Below are 14,805 nucleotides of genomic sequence, written 5' to 3' on the forward strand. Positions count from 1 at the left end.
CCATATCTTTGAAAGCACAACTATCTTCTATAGGGATAGTAGTGCGTTTGCTTAGAGTAGAAACCGCCCCCTCGACCTTGGGGACTGTCTGCCATAAGTCCTTTCTGGGGTCGACCATAGGAAACAATTTCTTAAATATAGGGGGAGGGACAAAAGGTATGCCGGGCCTTTCCCATTCTTTGTTTACAATGTCCGCCACCCGCTTGGGTATAGGAAAAGCTTCGGGGGGCCCCGGGACCTCTAGGAACTTGTCCATCTTACATAATTTCTCTGGAATGACCAAATTGTCACAATCATCCAGAGTAGATAACACCTCCTTAAGCAGAGCGCGGAGATGTTCCAATTTAAATTTGAATGTAATCACATCAGGTTCAGCTTGTTGAGAAATTTTCCCTGAATCTGAAATTTCTCCCTCAGACAAAACCTCCCTGGCCCCCTCAGACTGGTGTAGGGGCATGTCAGAACCATTATCATCAGCGTCCTCATGCTCTTCAGTATTTTCTAAAACAGAGCAGTCGCGCTTTCGCTGATAAGTGGGCATTTTGGCTAAAATGTTTTTGATAGAATTATCCATTACAGCCGTTAATTGTTGCATATTAAGGAGTATTGGCGCACTAGATGTACTAGGGGCCTCCTGTGTGGGCAAGACTGGCGTAGACGAAGGAGGGGATGATGCAGTACCATGCTTACTCCCCTCACTTGAGGAATCATCTTGGGCATCATTTTCTCTAAATTTTTTGTCACATACATCACATCTATTTAAATGAGAAGGAACCTTGGCTTCCTCACATACAGAACATAGTCTATCTGATAGTTCAGACATGTTAAACAGGCATAAACTTGATAACAAAGTACAAAAAACGTTTTAAAACAAAACCGTTACTGTCACTTTAAATTTTAAACTGAACACACTTTATTACTGAATATGTGAAAAAGTATGAAGGAATTGTTCAAAATTCACCAAAATTTCACCACAGTGTCTTAAAGCCTTAAAAGTATTGCACACCAAATTTGAAAACTTTAACTCTTAAAATAACGGAACCGGAGCCGTTTTTATATTTAACCCCTATACAGTCCCTGGTATCTGCTTTGCTGAGACCCAACCAAGCCCAGAGGGGAATACGATACCAAATGACGCCTTCAGTAAGCTTTTTCTATGTATCTGAGCTCCTCACACATGCATCTGCATGCCTTGCTTCCCAAAAACAACTGCGCATTAGTGGCTCGAAAATGAGGCTCTGCCTATGATTAGAGAAGGCCCCCAGTGAAAAAGGTGTCCAATACAGTGCCTGCCGGTTATTTAACATAATTCCCAAGAATAAAATAACTCCTCAAAGCTATAAACTATTAAAAATGCTTATAAATCAATCGTTTTAGCCCAGAAAAATGTCTACCAGTCTTTAAAGCCCTTGTGAAGCCCTTTATTCTTATTTAATAAAAATGGCTTACCGGATCCCATAGGGAAAATGACAGCTTCCAGCATTACAAAGTCTTGTTAGAAATGTGTCATACCTCAAGCAGCAAAAGTCTGCTCACTGTTTCCCCCAACTGAAGTTAATTCCTCTCAACAGTCCTGTGTGGAAACAGCCATCGATTTTAGTAACGGTTGCTAAAATCATTTTCCTCTTACAAACAGAAATCTTCATCTCTTTTCTGTTTCAGAGTAAATAGTACATACCAGCACTATTTTAAAATAACAAACTCTTGATTGAAGAATAAAAACTACATTTAAACACCAAAAAACTCTAAGCCATCTCCGTGGAGATGTTGCCTGTACAACGGCAAAGAGAATGACTGGGGAAGGCGGAGCCTAGGAGAGATCATGTGACCAGCTTTGCTGGGCTCTTTGCCATTTCCTGTTGGGGAGGAGAGTATCCCACAAGTAAGGATGACGCCGTGGACCGGACACACCTATGTTGGAGAAATCTGCTGTGCAAGGCGCTAAAGTATTCAGGTTTGGCCTGAACTAATGGTAGCAACCCTAACGGCTAGATTTAGAGTTTTGTCGGTAACAACCCGCGTATCTAACGCTGGCTTTTTTCTGGCCGCACCTTTAAAATAACTCTGGTATTGAGAGTCCACAGAATGGCTGCGTTAGGCTCCAAAAAAGGAGCGTAGAGCATATTTAACGCAACTTCAACTCTCGATACCAGAGTTGCTTACGGATGCGGCCAGCCTCAAAAACGTGCTCGTGCACTATTCCCCCATAGGAAACAATGGGGCTGTTTGAGCTGAAAAAAAACCTAACCTGCAAAAAAGCCGCGTTCAGCTCCTAACGCAGCCCCATTGTTTCCTATGGGGAAAAACTTCCTACGTCTGCACCTAACACTCTAACATGTACCCCGAGTCTAAACACCCCTAACCTTACACTTATTAACCCCTAATATGCCGCCCCCGCTATCGCTGACCCCTGCATATTATTATTAACCCCTAATCTGCCGCTCCATAAACCGCCGCTACTTACATTATCCCTATGTACCCCTAATCTGCTCTCCCTAACACCGCCGACCCCTATATTATATTTATTAACCCCTAATCTGCCCCCCACAACGTCGCCTCCACCTGCCTACACTTATTAACCCCTAATCTGCCGACCGGACCGCACCGCTATTATAATAAAGTTATTAACCCCTAATCTGCCTCACTAAACCTATAATAAATAGTATTAACCCCTAATCTGCCCTCCCTAACATCGCCGACACCTAACTTCAAACATTAACCCCAAATCTGCCGACTGGAGCTCACCGCTATTCTAATAAATGTATTAACCCCTAAAGCTAAGTCTAACCCTAACACTAACATCCCCCTAAGTTAAATATAATTTAAACGAAATTAATAAACTCTTATTAAATAAATTATTCCTATTTAAAGCTAAATACTTACCTGTAAAATAAATCCTAATATAGCTACAATATAAATTATAATTATATTATAGCTATTTTAGGATTTATATTTATTTTACAGGTAACTTTGTATTTATTTTAACCAGGTACAATAGCTATTAAATAGTTAATAACTATTTAATAGCTAAAATAGTTAAAATAATTACAAAATTACCTGTAAAATAAATCCTAACCTAAGTTACAATTAAACCTAACACTACACTATCAATAAATTAATTAAATAAAATACCAACAATTACCTACAATTAAACCTAACACTACACTATCAATAAATTAATTAAATACAATACCTACAAGTAACTACAATTAAATAAACTAACTAAAGTACAAAAAATAAAAAAGAACTAAGTTACAAAAAATAAAAAAATATTTACAAACATTAGAAAAATATTACAACAATTTTAAACTAATTACACCTACTCTAAGCCCCCTAATAAAATAACAAAGCCCCCCAAAATAAAAAAATGCCCTACCCTATTCTAAATTACAAAAGTTCAAAGCTCTTTTACCTTACCAGCCCTGAACAGGGCCCTTTGCGGGGCATGCCCCAAAGAATTCAGCTCTTTTGCTTGTAAAAAAAACCATACAACACCCCCCCCCCCAACATTACAACCCACCACCCACATACCCCTAATCTAACCCAAACCCCCCTTAAATAAACCTAACACTAAGCCCCTGAAGATCTTCCTACCTTATCTTCACCCTGCCAGGTTCACCGATCCGTCCTCGGAAGTCTTGATCCAAGCCTCGGAAGTGTTGATCCAAGCCCAAGCGGGGGGCTGAAGAGTGACGTCCATCCTCGGGCTGAAGTCTGTATCCAAGCGGCGACTGAAGAAATCCATCCTCGGGCTGAAGTCGGAAGTCCATCATCTGGATGAAGTCTTCTCTCAAGCCGCATCTTCAATCTTCTTTCTTCTGGAGCGGAGCAGAACCATCTTCTTCCAAGCCGACGCGGAACATCCTCTTCAACCGACGACTAGACAACGAATGACGGTTCCTTTAAATGACGTCATCCAAGATGGCGTCCCTCGAATTCCATCAGCCAATCAGAATATTCCTACCTTAATTCCGATTGGCTGATAGAATCCTATCAGCCAATCGGAATTCGAGGGACGCCATCTTGGATGACATCCCTTAAAGGAACCATCATTCTTTGGGAAGTCGTCGTCGGAAGAAGATGGGTCCGCGGTGGAGGTCTTCAAGATGGAGCCGGTCTTCATCGGATGAAGATAGAAGATGCCGCTTGGAAGAAGATGGTTGCCGGTCCGGATCTACTCTTCTTCCCGGATAGGATGAAGACTTTGGAGCCTCTTCTGGACTTCTTCAGCCGAATGATGGATGTCTAGCCCCCGCTTGGGCTTAGATGAAGATATCGGAGCCAGGATGGATCGTGTGATACCCGGTGAGGTGAAGACAAGGTAGGAAGATCTTCAGGGGCTTAGTGTTAGCTTTATTTAAGGGGGGTTTGGGTTAGATTAGGGGTATGTGGGTGGTGGGTTGTAATGTTGGGGGGGGGGGGTATTGTATGGTTTTTTTTTACAGGAAAAAGAGCTGAATTTCTTGGGGCATGCCCCGCAAAGGGCCCTGTTCAGGGCTGGTAAGGTAAAAGAGATTTGAACTTTTGTAATTTAGAATAGGGTAGGGCATTTTTTATTTTGGGGGGCTATGTTATTTTATTAGGGGGCTTAGAGTAGGTGTAATTAGTTTAAAATTGTTGTAATATTTTTCTTATGTTTGTAAATATTTTTTTATTTTTTGTAACTTAGTTCTTTTTTATTTTTTGTACTTAAGTTAGTTTATTTCATTGTAGTTATTTGTAGGTATTGTATTTAATTAATTTATTGATAGTGTAGTGTTAGGTTTAATTGTAGGTATTTTATTTAATTTATTTATTGATCGTGTAGTGTTAGGTTTAATTGTAACTTAGGTTAGGATTTATTTTACAGGTAATTTTGTAATTATTTTAACTATTTTAGCTATTAAATAGTTCTTAATTATTTAATAGCTATTGTACCTGGTTAAAATATATACAAAGTTACCTGTAAAATAAATATAAATCCTAAAATAGCTATAATATAATTATGATTTATATTGTAGCTATATTAGGGTTTATTTTACAGGTAAGTATTTAGTTTTAAATAGGAATAGTTTATTTAATAAGAGTTAATTAATTTCGTTAGATTTAAATTATATTTAACTTAGGGGGGTGTTAGTGTTAGGGTTAGACTTAGCTTTAGGGGTTAATACATTTATTAGAATAGCGGCGAGATTCGGTCGGCAGATTAGGGGTTAATAATTGAAGTTAGGTGTCGGCGATGTTAGGGAGGGCAGATTAGGGGTTAATAAATATAATATAGGGGTCGGCGGTGTTAGGGGCAGCAGATTAGGGGTACATAGCTATAATGTAGGTGGCGGCTCTTTGCGGTCGGCAGATTAGGGGTTAATAAGTGTAGGCAGGTGGAGGCGACGTTGAGGGGGGCAGATTAGGGGTTAATAAATATAATATAGGGGTCGGCGATGTTAGGGCAGCAGATTAGGGGTACATAGCTATAATGTAGCTGGCGGCGGCGTGCAGACGGCAGATTAGGGGTTAATAAGTGTAGGTAGCTGGCGGCGACGTTGTGGGGGGCAGATTAGGGGTTAATAAATATAATATAGGGGTCGGCGGTGTTAGGGGCAGCAGATTAGGGGTACATAAGGATAACGTAGGTGGCGGTCGGCAGATTAGGGGTTAAAAAAATTAATCGAGTGGCGGCGATGTGGGGGGACCTCGGTTTAGGGGTACATAGGTAGTTTATGGGTGTTAGTGTACTTTAGAGCACAGTAGTTAAGAGCTTTATAAACCGGCGTTAGCCCAGAAAGCTCTTAACTACTGACTTTTTTCTGCGGCTGGAGTTTTGTCGTTAGAATTCTAACGCTCACTTCAGCCACGACTCTAAATACCGGAGTTAGGAAGATCCCATTGAAAAGATAGGATACGCAATTGACGTAAGGGGATCTGCGGTATGGAAAAGTCGCGGCTGAAAAGTGAGCGTTAGACCCTTTTTTGACTGACTCCAAATACCGGCGGTAGCCTAAAACCAGCGTTAGGAGCCTCTAACGCTGGTTTTCCCGGCTACCGCCAAACTCCAAATCTAGGCCTAAGTAAATAATGTATTATTTGTATCTTGTGGTAATAGACGACAAAATAGTCAAAACATTTTCAGTACACATGATGCATCAGAGAACCATAATTATTAAATGTCTGTGTTAAAGGGACATGATTCCCAAATTCTGAAAACACTTAAAAATGATACAGCATATCTGTAAAAAGTTGACTAGAATAAATATTAATAGAGTATATAATAATAGAGTAAATATTACCTGAACATCTTTATGTAAAAATAATAAGATATATCAATATCTCTTCAGCAGCCACATAACATTGTAAAAGGATTTTAAGTAAATAAATAAATCAGTCACATGAAACATTTTGTACTTTAAACCATTTTCATTTTTTTCTTTTCATATCAGACTGTAAGTTGAGCATAATGACATCTATGAGAAGTACAGCACAAAACACATATATGAGCATTCATTACCATGCACATTAAAGGGGCAGTCTACTCCAGAATTGTTAATGTTCAAAAAGATAGATAATCCCTTCATTACTCATCCCCTAGTTTTGAATAACCAACACTGTTATATTAATACACTTTTTACCTCTGTAATTACCTAGTACCTTAGCCTCTGCAGACTATCCCCTTATTTCAGTTCTTTTGACAGATTTAGGATTACATTTTAGCCAATCATGAATAACTGACTCAAATAACTCCATGGGAGTGAGCACAATGTTATCTATGTGTCACACACAAACTAGCGTTGTCTAGCTTTGAAAAACTGTCCAAATGCACTGAAATAAGAGGTGGCCTTCAGGGGCTTAAAAATTAGCATATGAGCCTACCTAGGATTAGTTTCACCAAAGAATATAAGTGAACAAATCAAATTTGATGGTAACAGTAAATTGGAATGTTGTTTAAAATTGCATGCCCTATCTGAATCATGAAAGCTTAATTTTGACTAGACTGTCCCTTTAACATATATATTTAAAATTATATCTTTAAAAATGTACAATTTCCCTAGATATGTAAACTTAAAAAAATATATACTGTGCTACCAACCAGTAAACACTGTACATCAAATACATCTATCTGAAGCACAGTAATGTAAACTAAAAATATAATCATGTTTCTATTTATATTAAAAAAAATTATATATATATATATATATATATATATATATATATATATATATATATATATATATATATATATAATAAATAAAAAATAAAAGGATTAATAAAACAAAACATTGAGGACTAGTAAAAAACTAAAAAACTATTTTACAATATGCAAAATTAGAACATTTGAATGGTATTTCCTACTAAAAAAAGGCATATTCGATATATAATTTTATATTCTATTTAGTATTCACAACTATTTTCCTTACCTCGTGTATTTCCAGTCTTCCAGAAACAGCTTCCAGACAATCTGATCCAGTACTTTCTACTGATAGAGTAAGCTCAGTCTCGTTGTTGTTCAATAACTGGATTCGAACCACAAAACTATTTTTGTTTAAGACATTATACCGTTTTTTTCTTCCTCCTAATTTCAGCCCAAAAGGCATGGCTATTGGGCCTTTTCAGGCGTCACTGCTTGTATAGACTCTCAATTTTTTATTTTTGCTTTGATAAATCTCACACAGCAAACTACTCCTGGTATCCAAGGCTGAGAATCGTTGTCCATACCAAGTGTGCTCCCACAATCCCTTGCGCCACCTGAAAATGTAAATGATCATTTAAAATTGTGAAAAAGCAACATTATACAATCCAGATAAAATATTGTAAACTTACAAGTACAGATATATTAAGCAATGTGTTAAAAAATCTTGCAACCTTTTTCATTAACTGCATGATGCTCTGCCAGTTCATTTTAAATGAAGTCATTTTGCCAAATGAAACTGAAGCCACAACTTTATCAATCCACCATGTTGCTATGGAAATATATAAAAAGAAAATACAGTTATATGTGTCACAATAATCAAAAGCACAAGTCAGTTTACTTATAGACTGGTTGCACTGTCAGACACGTTATTTATAGTTATGCATGAACCAGAACGTTACTCCCACATATTAAAGGGACAGTCACATGCTATATTATTTGTTCAAGATAATGTTTACACTGTATTTTTAAATCAATCAAGTAAAAAAAATGTTGGGAATATTTCTGCTAAATGATTTACAACAGATGTAGGTAGCTTTCTTTATTTTGCATATAATAAATAAAAAAAACACATATTTTAACACTGTTTCTTCACTCTAAGTTAAAGCTCTGGTCCAAATAAATATTTTTTATTTATTTTTAATAAATAAGGTTTATATTCATAATTATATTTTATATATATTCACTTATTAACTAGCGTTTGCTTAGAGCTGACCTTTATACAATATAAAATCCAATCAATTCTCATAAAAGCAAAGTACTAAAAAAGAGCACCTAAAAGCAAGGCTATTGTAAAATAGTGATGTATAGATAGGATGATACTGTACATAAAAGTTACCGTTTAATCTGTGATCATTAAAATCTCAAAAATACACTTTAAAACAATTATGATTAGGACAATAAAATTATGGATCCATGAATAAGCAGGAATTGGCATACAGTTAGAAGCAAATTTGGCATTTAGATATACGACAAACGTAAAGGTGGTAGAAGATCAAACACTTTATACAGGTGTTAACGGATGACCCCTTAATGTTGATGACAAATAGTGTGTATATCTTGCTTGAAAAATAAAAATAAAAAATAAAATAAATGAACAATTGCGTGCCCCAAGTGATATGTCCAATGTGTCCTAAATGAAAAAATTTCTGTATATATTGTTATGTGAATCCGGTACACAATGTGATGTGATAATATCCAGAGTCCAATAGGGAACAATAATGAAAAAAGGGAAGAAAAAATGAAAAATCTATGTAAAAAGTGATAAAAGAGAAAAAAAGAGTTAAAAAACTAATGAAAAAAAGAAAGGAAAAATGTGAAGAAAAAAAAAAGAAGCTGGTGGGGTTGGTTGGATATCCAGAAATGTCAAGATGGACCTCTTGTGTGTTTTATTAGTGAAAAAGTCCCATCTGTAGGTAAAAAATGTATCCTGAGTGATCCTGTGGGAAACAAAAAGTACAATAGTGCAAAACAGTTTAAACACCTGATTAAGGTATTAGAAAGGAGCTTACCAGTAGTATGTCACCCTGTTTTGGTCTGTTAACAGGCCTTTATCAATACCTTTATCAAGACCATTATCAAGTCTTGATAAAGGCCTGTTATCAGGCCGAAACACGTTGACATACTACTGGTAAGCTCTTTTTTTAATACCTTAATCAGGTGTTTAAACTGTTTTGCACTATTGTACTTTTTGTTTCTCATAGTCTTTTATCCCTTTTTATATAGATTTTTTATATTTTTTTTTATTTTTTTCACAATTTTTCCCCATCCCTTTTTTCACTATTGTTCACTGGATATTATCACATCACATTGTGTACCGGATTCACATAATATATACAGACATTTTTTCATTTAGGACACATTGGACATATCACTTGGGACACGCAATTGTTCATTTATTTTATTTATTATTTATATTTTTCAAGCAAGATATACACACTATATGTCATCAACATTAAGGGGTCATCCTTTAACACCTGTATAAAGTGTTTGATCTTCTACCACCTTTACGTTTGTGGAATATCTAAATGCCAATTTATGCTTATTCATGGATCCATGATTTTATTGTCCTAATCATAATTGTTTAAAAGTGTATTTTTGAGATATTAATTATCACAGATTAAAAGGTAACTTTTATGTACAGCATCATCCTATCTATACATCACTGTTTCACCTTAGCCTTGCTTTTAGGGGCTCACATCTTCGATACTTCAGATTTATACCCACGGCCACTAGGTCTACTAGGAGACCCACAGAAGCGAGCTATAGGTGCACCCACTAGCGCTAGGTCTACTACCCCATAACACAAAGTACTAAATAAACCAGCAAGCAGTATGTTGGAATATCAGCCTTTTTTTTAGCTTTTCTATTTATTTATTTTCTCTTTTTTTTAAAAAAAAATTTTTTTGAAATCATTAAATCAATCATTATACCCTTTTTACCAGGAATACGCATTTTTTTTCCAACTCATAACACGTAATACCCGATTACCTAAGTGGTGCAACTTGTTCAAATAATTTTATGTGCAGTTTGATTAGGATCCCACACATTAATAATTGTTTGCTTATGTAGATTAATGTCAGCATTTAAAGGGACACGAAAAACAAAATTAAACTTTCACTATTTAAATAGAACATGCAATTTAAAGGGGTACATGAAACCCAGATCATGACTTTTTATGATTCAGATAGAGCATACCAATGTATTTCTATTATCTAATTTATTTTGTTCACTTTTTATTCTTTGTTGAAAATTATTACCTAGGTAGGGTTAGAAGCTGCTGATTGGTGGCTGCACATAAATGCCTCTTGTCATTGGCTTTCAGCTAACTCCTAGTAGAGCATTGCTGCCCCTTCAAGAAAGGATACCAAGAGAATAAAGAATAATAGAAGTAAATTGGAAAGTTCAAAAATTGTAGGATCCATCTGAATCATGAAAGAAAACATTTGGGTTTCATGTCCCTTTAAATTACAAAATAAAATTGTTATAAATGTTTATAAAATAATGTTTTTTCTTATAAAGATATTTGGCAATATAATGTTTAATCACCAAAATAGTCATGCATAAAAAAAATAAAATTGTCATTTCAAATAAAAAAAATATTTGCACTACAGTACCTAACAAGAAAATGTTTTAGAGTAATAATAAAATGTTATATTTTCAACAACAACAAAAAAATTAATAAACCTAGTCAGGTCACAAGTAAGCAACACTGAGATTAAGGGAGAAAAGAAATGTAATTGTATAAATTGTTAGTTTTATAAAAGAACAAATAGATTTATATCTAGAGGTGCAATGGAAGTGAAGTTCCTAGAGGAGAGTGTACCACTGTGTGCCATAATAACCTAACCTCAAGCTATGTCTCACAGTCACACTCTACTACCAGCCTCCATGAAAAATAACCTTGTGGTTTAAAGCTAAGCTGACAAATGCATCCCTCGCATTCCACTGAGCATGTTAACCATATGTACGCTAAGCCTGCCTTATCCTGTTACAATGTTTATAAGCCTCAGAGTGCTGTAGGGTTTTTTTTACACTATGTATGCACTGTTTGTAATTAAACTTAAGGACCAGTAAATGCATAAGCAACAAATGAATGATAAAAAGACAATGCAATAGTAGGGGTCACTTTATCAAAGCTTTGCACCCCTTACGACTGCAGGTTCTCACAAGAGAACCTGTAGTCCGTATTTAACAAACAGTGGTCATCAAACTGCTGTTTTCCTAATCTTTCGCAACATCTTAGGTGGCGAATTTCCATCTCCTCGGTCTCGTCTGACCGGGGAGATTGACAGCTCTGCGCATGATTGGCTGTGTGCGAGCAGCGGCGGGATTGCATGCGAGCACAAAATAGCACTCGTGTGCAATGCTGAATTCCGGCAGCGGAATTCAGCCCACCAGAGGAGAGCTGCGGCGGACAGGGGCGCGTATGTGCGCCCCTGTCTGCTGCAGCTTGATAAATCGACCCCTTAATCTGAACTTGAAATGAGCAGTAGATTTTTTTTCTGACAAATTTCTAAATAATCTCTATTGCCACTCCATCTCCTCTGTCTCGTCTGACCGGGGAGATTGACAGCTCTGCGCATGATTGGCTGTGTGCGAGCAGTGGCGGGATTGCATGCGAGCACAAAATAGCGCTCGTGTGCAATGCTGAATTCCGGCAGCGGAATTCAGCCCACCAGAGGGAAGCTGCGGCGGACAGGGGCGCGTATGTGCGCCCCTGTCTGCTGCAGCTTGATAAATCGACCCCTTAATCTGAACTTGAAATGAGCAGTAGATTTTTTTTCTGACAAATTTCTAAATAATCTCTATTGCCACTCCCACTGCATCATGTGAGCCACTATCCAATCACAAATGCATATACGTATATTCTGGGAATTCTTGCACATGCTCAGTAGCAGCTGGTGACTCAAAAGTATAAATATAAAAAGACTGTGCACATTCTGTTAATGGAAGTAAATTGGAAAGTTGTTTAAAATTACATGCTCTATCTGAATCACGAAAGTTTAATTTTGACTTGAGCGTCCCTTTAAAGGGATATCAGAATAAAACGCTCGATTTTCATTAATTTTAAAATAAAAATCCCTAGTTCTCATGTATTTAAACGCTATTAACTATTGAGAAAACATAATTTATGCTTACCTGATAAATTTATTTATCTTGTGATGTATCGAGTCCACGGATTCATCCTTACTTGTGGGATATTCTCCTCCCCTACAGGAAGTGGCAGAGAGAGCACCCACAGCAGAGCTGTCTATATAGCTCCCCCCTTAGCTCCACCCCCCAGTCATTCGAAACCGAAGGCTAGGAAGAAAAAGGAGAAACTATAGGGTGCAGTGGTGACTGAAAGTTTAAAAATAAAAATATATATGCCTGTCTTAATAAACAAGGCGGGCCGTGGACTCGATACATCACAAGAGAAATAAATTTATCAGGTAAGCATAAATTATGTTTTCTCTTGTAAGATGTATCGAGTCCACGGATTCATCCTTACTTGTGGGATACCAATACCAAAGCTTTAGGACACGGATGAAGGGAGGGACAAGACAGGGACCTTAAACGGAGGGCACCACTGCTTGTAGAACCTTTCTCCCAAAAACAGCCTCCGAAGAAGCAAAAGTATCAAATTTGGAAAATTTGGAAAAAGTATGAAGCGAAGACCAAGTCGCCGCATTACAAATCTGTTCAACAGAAGCCTCATTTTTAAAAGTCCATGTGGAAGCCACAGCTCTAGAAGAATGAGCAGCAATTCTTTCAGGAGGCTGCTGTCCAGCAGTCTCATAGGCCAAACGGATGATGCTTATCAGCCAAAAGGAAAGAGAGGTAGCTGTAGCCTTTTGACCTCTCTGCTTACCAGAATAAACAACAAACAATGAAGATGTTTGACGGAAATCTTTAGTTGCTTGTAAGTAGAACTTTAAAGCACGAACCACATCAAGATTGTGCAATAGACGTTCCTTCTTTGAAGAAGGATTAGGACACAGTGAAGGAACAACAATCTCTTGATTGATATTCTTATTAGAAACAACCTTAGGAAGAAACCCAGGTTTGGTACGCAAAACCACCTTATCTGCATTGAAAATAAGATAAGGGGAATCACACTATAAAGCAGATAGCTCACAAACTCTTTGAGCCGAAGAGATAGCTACTAAAAACAAAACTTTCCAAGATAGAAGCTTAATATCTATGGAATGCAACAGAACCCCTTGAAGAAATTTAAGAACTAAATTCAAACGCCATGGCGGAGCAACAGGTTTAAACACAGGCTTAATTCTGACCAAAGCCTGACTAAATGCTTGAACGTCTGGGACATCTGCCAGACGTTTGTGTAGTAAAATAGACAAAGCAGATATTTGCCCTTTTAGGGAACTAGCTGATAATCCATTCTAAAAACCTTCTGGAAGAAAAGACAATATTCTAGGAATCCTAATCTTATTCCACGAGTAACCTTTGGATTCACACCAATAAAGATATTTGCGCCAAATCTTATGATAGATCTTCCTGGTGACAGGCTTTGTAGCCTCAATCAGGGTATCAATAACAGACTCAGAGAAACCACGCTTTGATAGAATCAGGCGTTCAATCTCCAAGCAGTCAGATGCAGAGAAACTAGATTTGGATGCGTGAAAGGACCTTGGATTAGAAGGTCCCGCCTCATTGGCAGAGTCCATGGTGGAACCGAGGACATGTCCACTAGGTCTGCATACTAAGTCCTGCGTGGCCAAGCAGGTGCTATCAGAATCACCAAAGCTCTCTCCTGCTTGATTCTGGCAACCAGACATGGGAGGAGAGGAAACAGTGGAAATACATAGGCCAGATTGAAGGACCAAGGCACTGCCAGAGCATCTATCAGCACCGCCTTGGGATCCTGGGACCTGGACCCATAACAAGGAAGTTTGGCATTCTGACGGGACGCCAACAGATCCAATTCTGGTGTGCCCCATAGCTGAATCAGCTGAGCAAATACCTCCAGATGGAGTTCCCACTCCCCCGGATGAAAAGTCTGACGACTTAGGAAATCCGCCTCCCAGTTCTCTACTCCTGGGATGTAGATTGCTGAGAGATGGCAAGAGTGATCCTCTGCCCATCGGATTATTTTGGTTACCTCCATCATCGCTAGAGAACTCCTTGTTCCTCCTTGATGATTGATATAAGCTACAGTTGTTATGTTGTCCGACTGAAACCTGATGAATTTGGTAAGCTGAGGCCATGCCTGAAGCGCATTGAATTTCGCTCTAAGTTCTAGAATGTTTATTGGAAGAAGAGATTCCTCCCGAGACCATAAGCCCTGTGCTTTCAGGGAGTTCCAGACTGCACCCCTGCCTAGCAGGCTGGCATCTGTCGTTACAATGAGCCACTCTGGCCTGCAGAAGTACATTCCCTGAGACAGGTGATCCTGAGACAACCACCAGATTAGAGAATCTCTGGTCTCCTGGTCCAGATGTAGTTGAGGAGATAAATCTGCAAAATCCCCATTCCACTGTTTGAGCATGCATAGTTGCAGTGGTCTGAGCTGTAGGTGGGCAAAAGGAACTATGTCCATTGCCGCTACCATGAGTCCGATTACTCCCATATACTGAGCCACTGATGGCCGAGGAATGGAATGAAGAGCTCGGCAAGAGGTTAAGAGTTTTGATTTTCTG

General features: G+C 37.9%; 1 protein-coding gene across 2 annotated transcripts in view; it reads right to left on the reverse strand.

Annotated features, from left to right (window-relative positions):
- Nucleotides 1-14,805, reverse strand: part of PTPN14 (protein tyrosine phosphatase non-receptor type 14) — a 304,902-nt gene that overhangs the window by 218,301 nt on the left and 71,796 nt on the right. The window contains exons 2-3 of one of the 2 annotated variants that reach the window (XM_053712492.1): nt 7,837-7,934; nt 7,392-7,719 (exon numbers count right to left, since the gene is read on the reverse strand). In XM_053712492.1, the coding sequence (XP_053568467.1) occupies nt 7,392-7,568 (177 nt within the window). In that variant the 5' untranslated portion in view covers nt 7,569-7,719; nt 7,837-7,934. The remainder of the gene's footprint in view (nt 1-7,391; nt 7,720-7,836; nt 7,935-14,805) is intronic. The other variant, XM_053712491.1, reaches the window with a different exon arrangement.

This window comes from Bombina bombina, chromosome 4, assembly GCF_027579735.1.
Source record: "Bombina bombina isolate aBomBom1 chromosome 4, aBomBom1.pri, whole genome shotgun sequence".
NCBI lineage: Eukaryota > Metazoa > Chordata > Amphibia > Anura > Bombinatoridae > Bombina > Bombina bombina.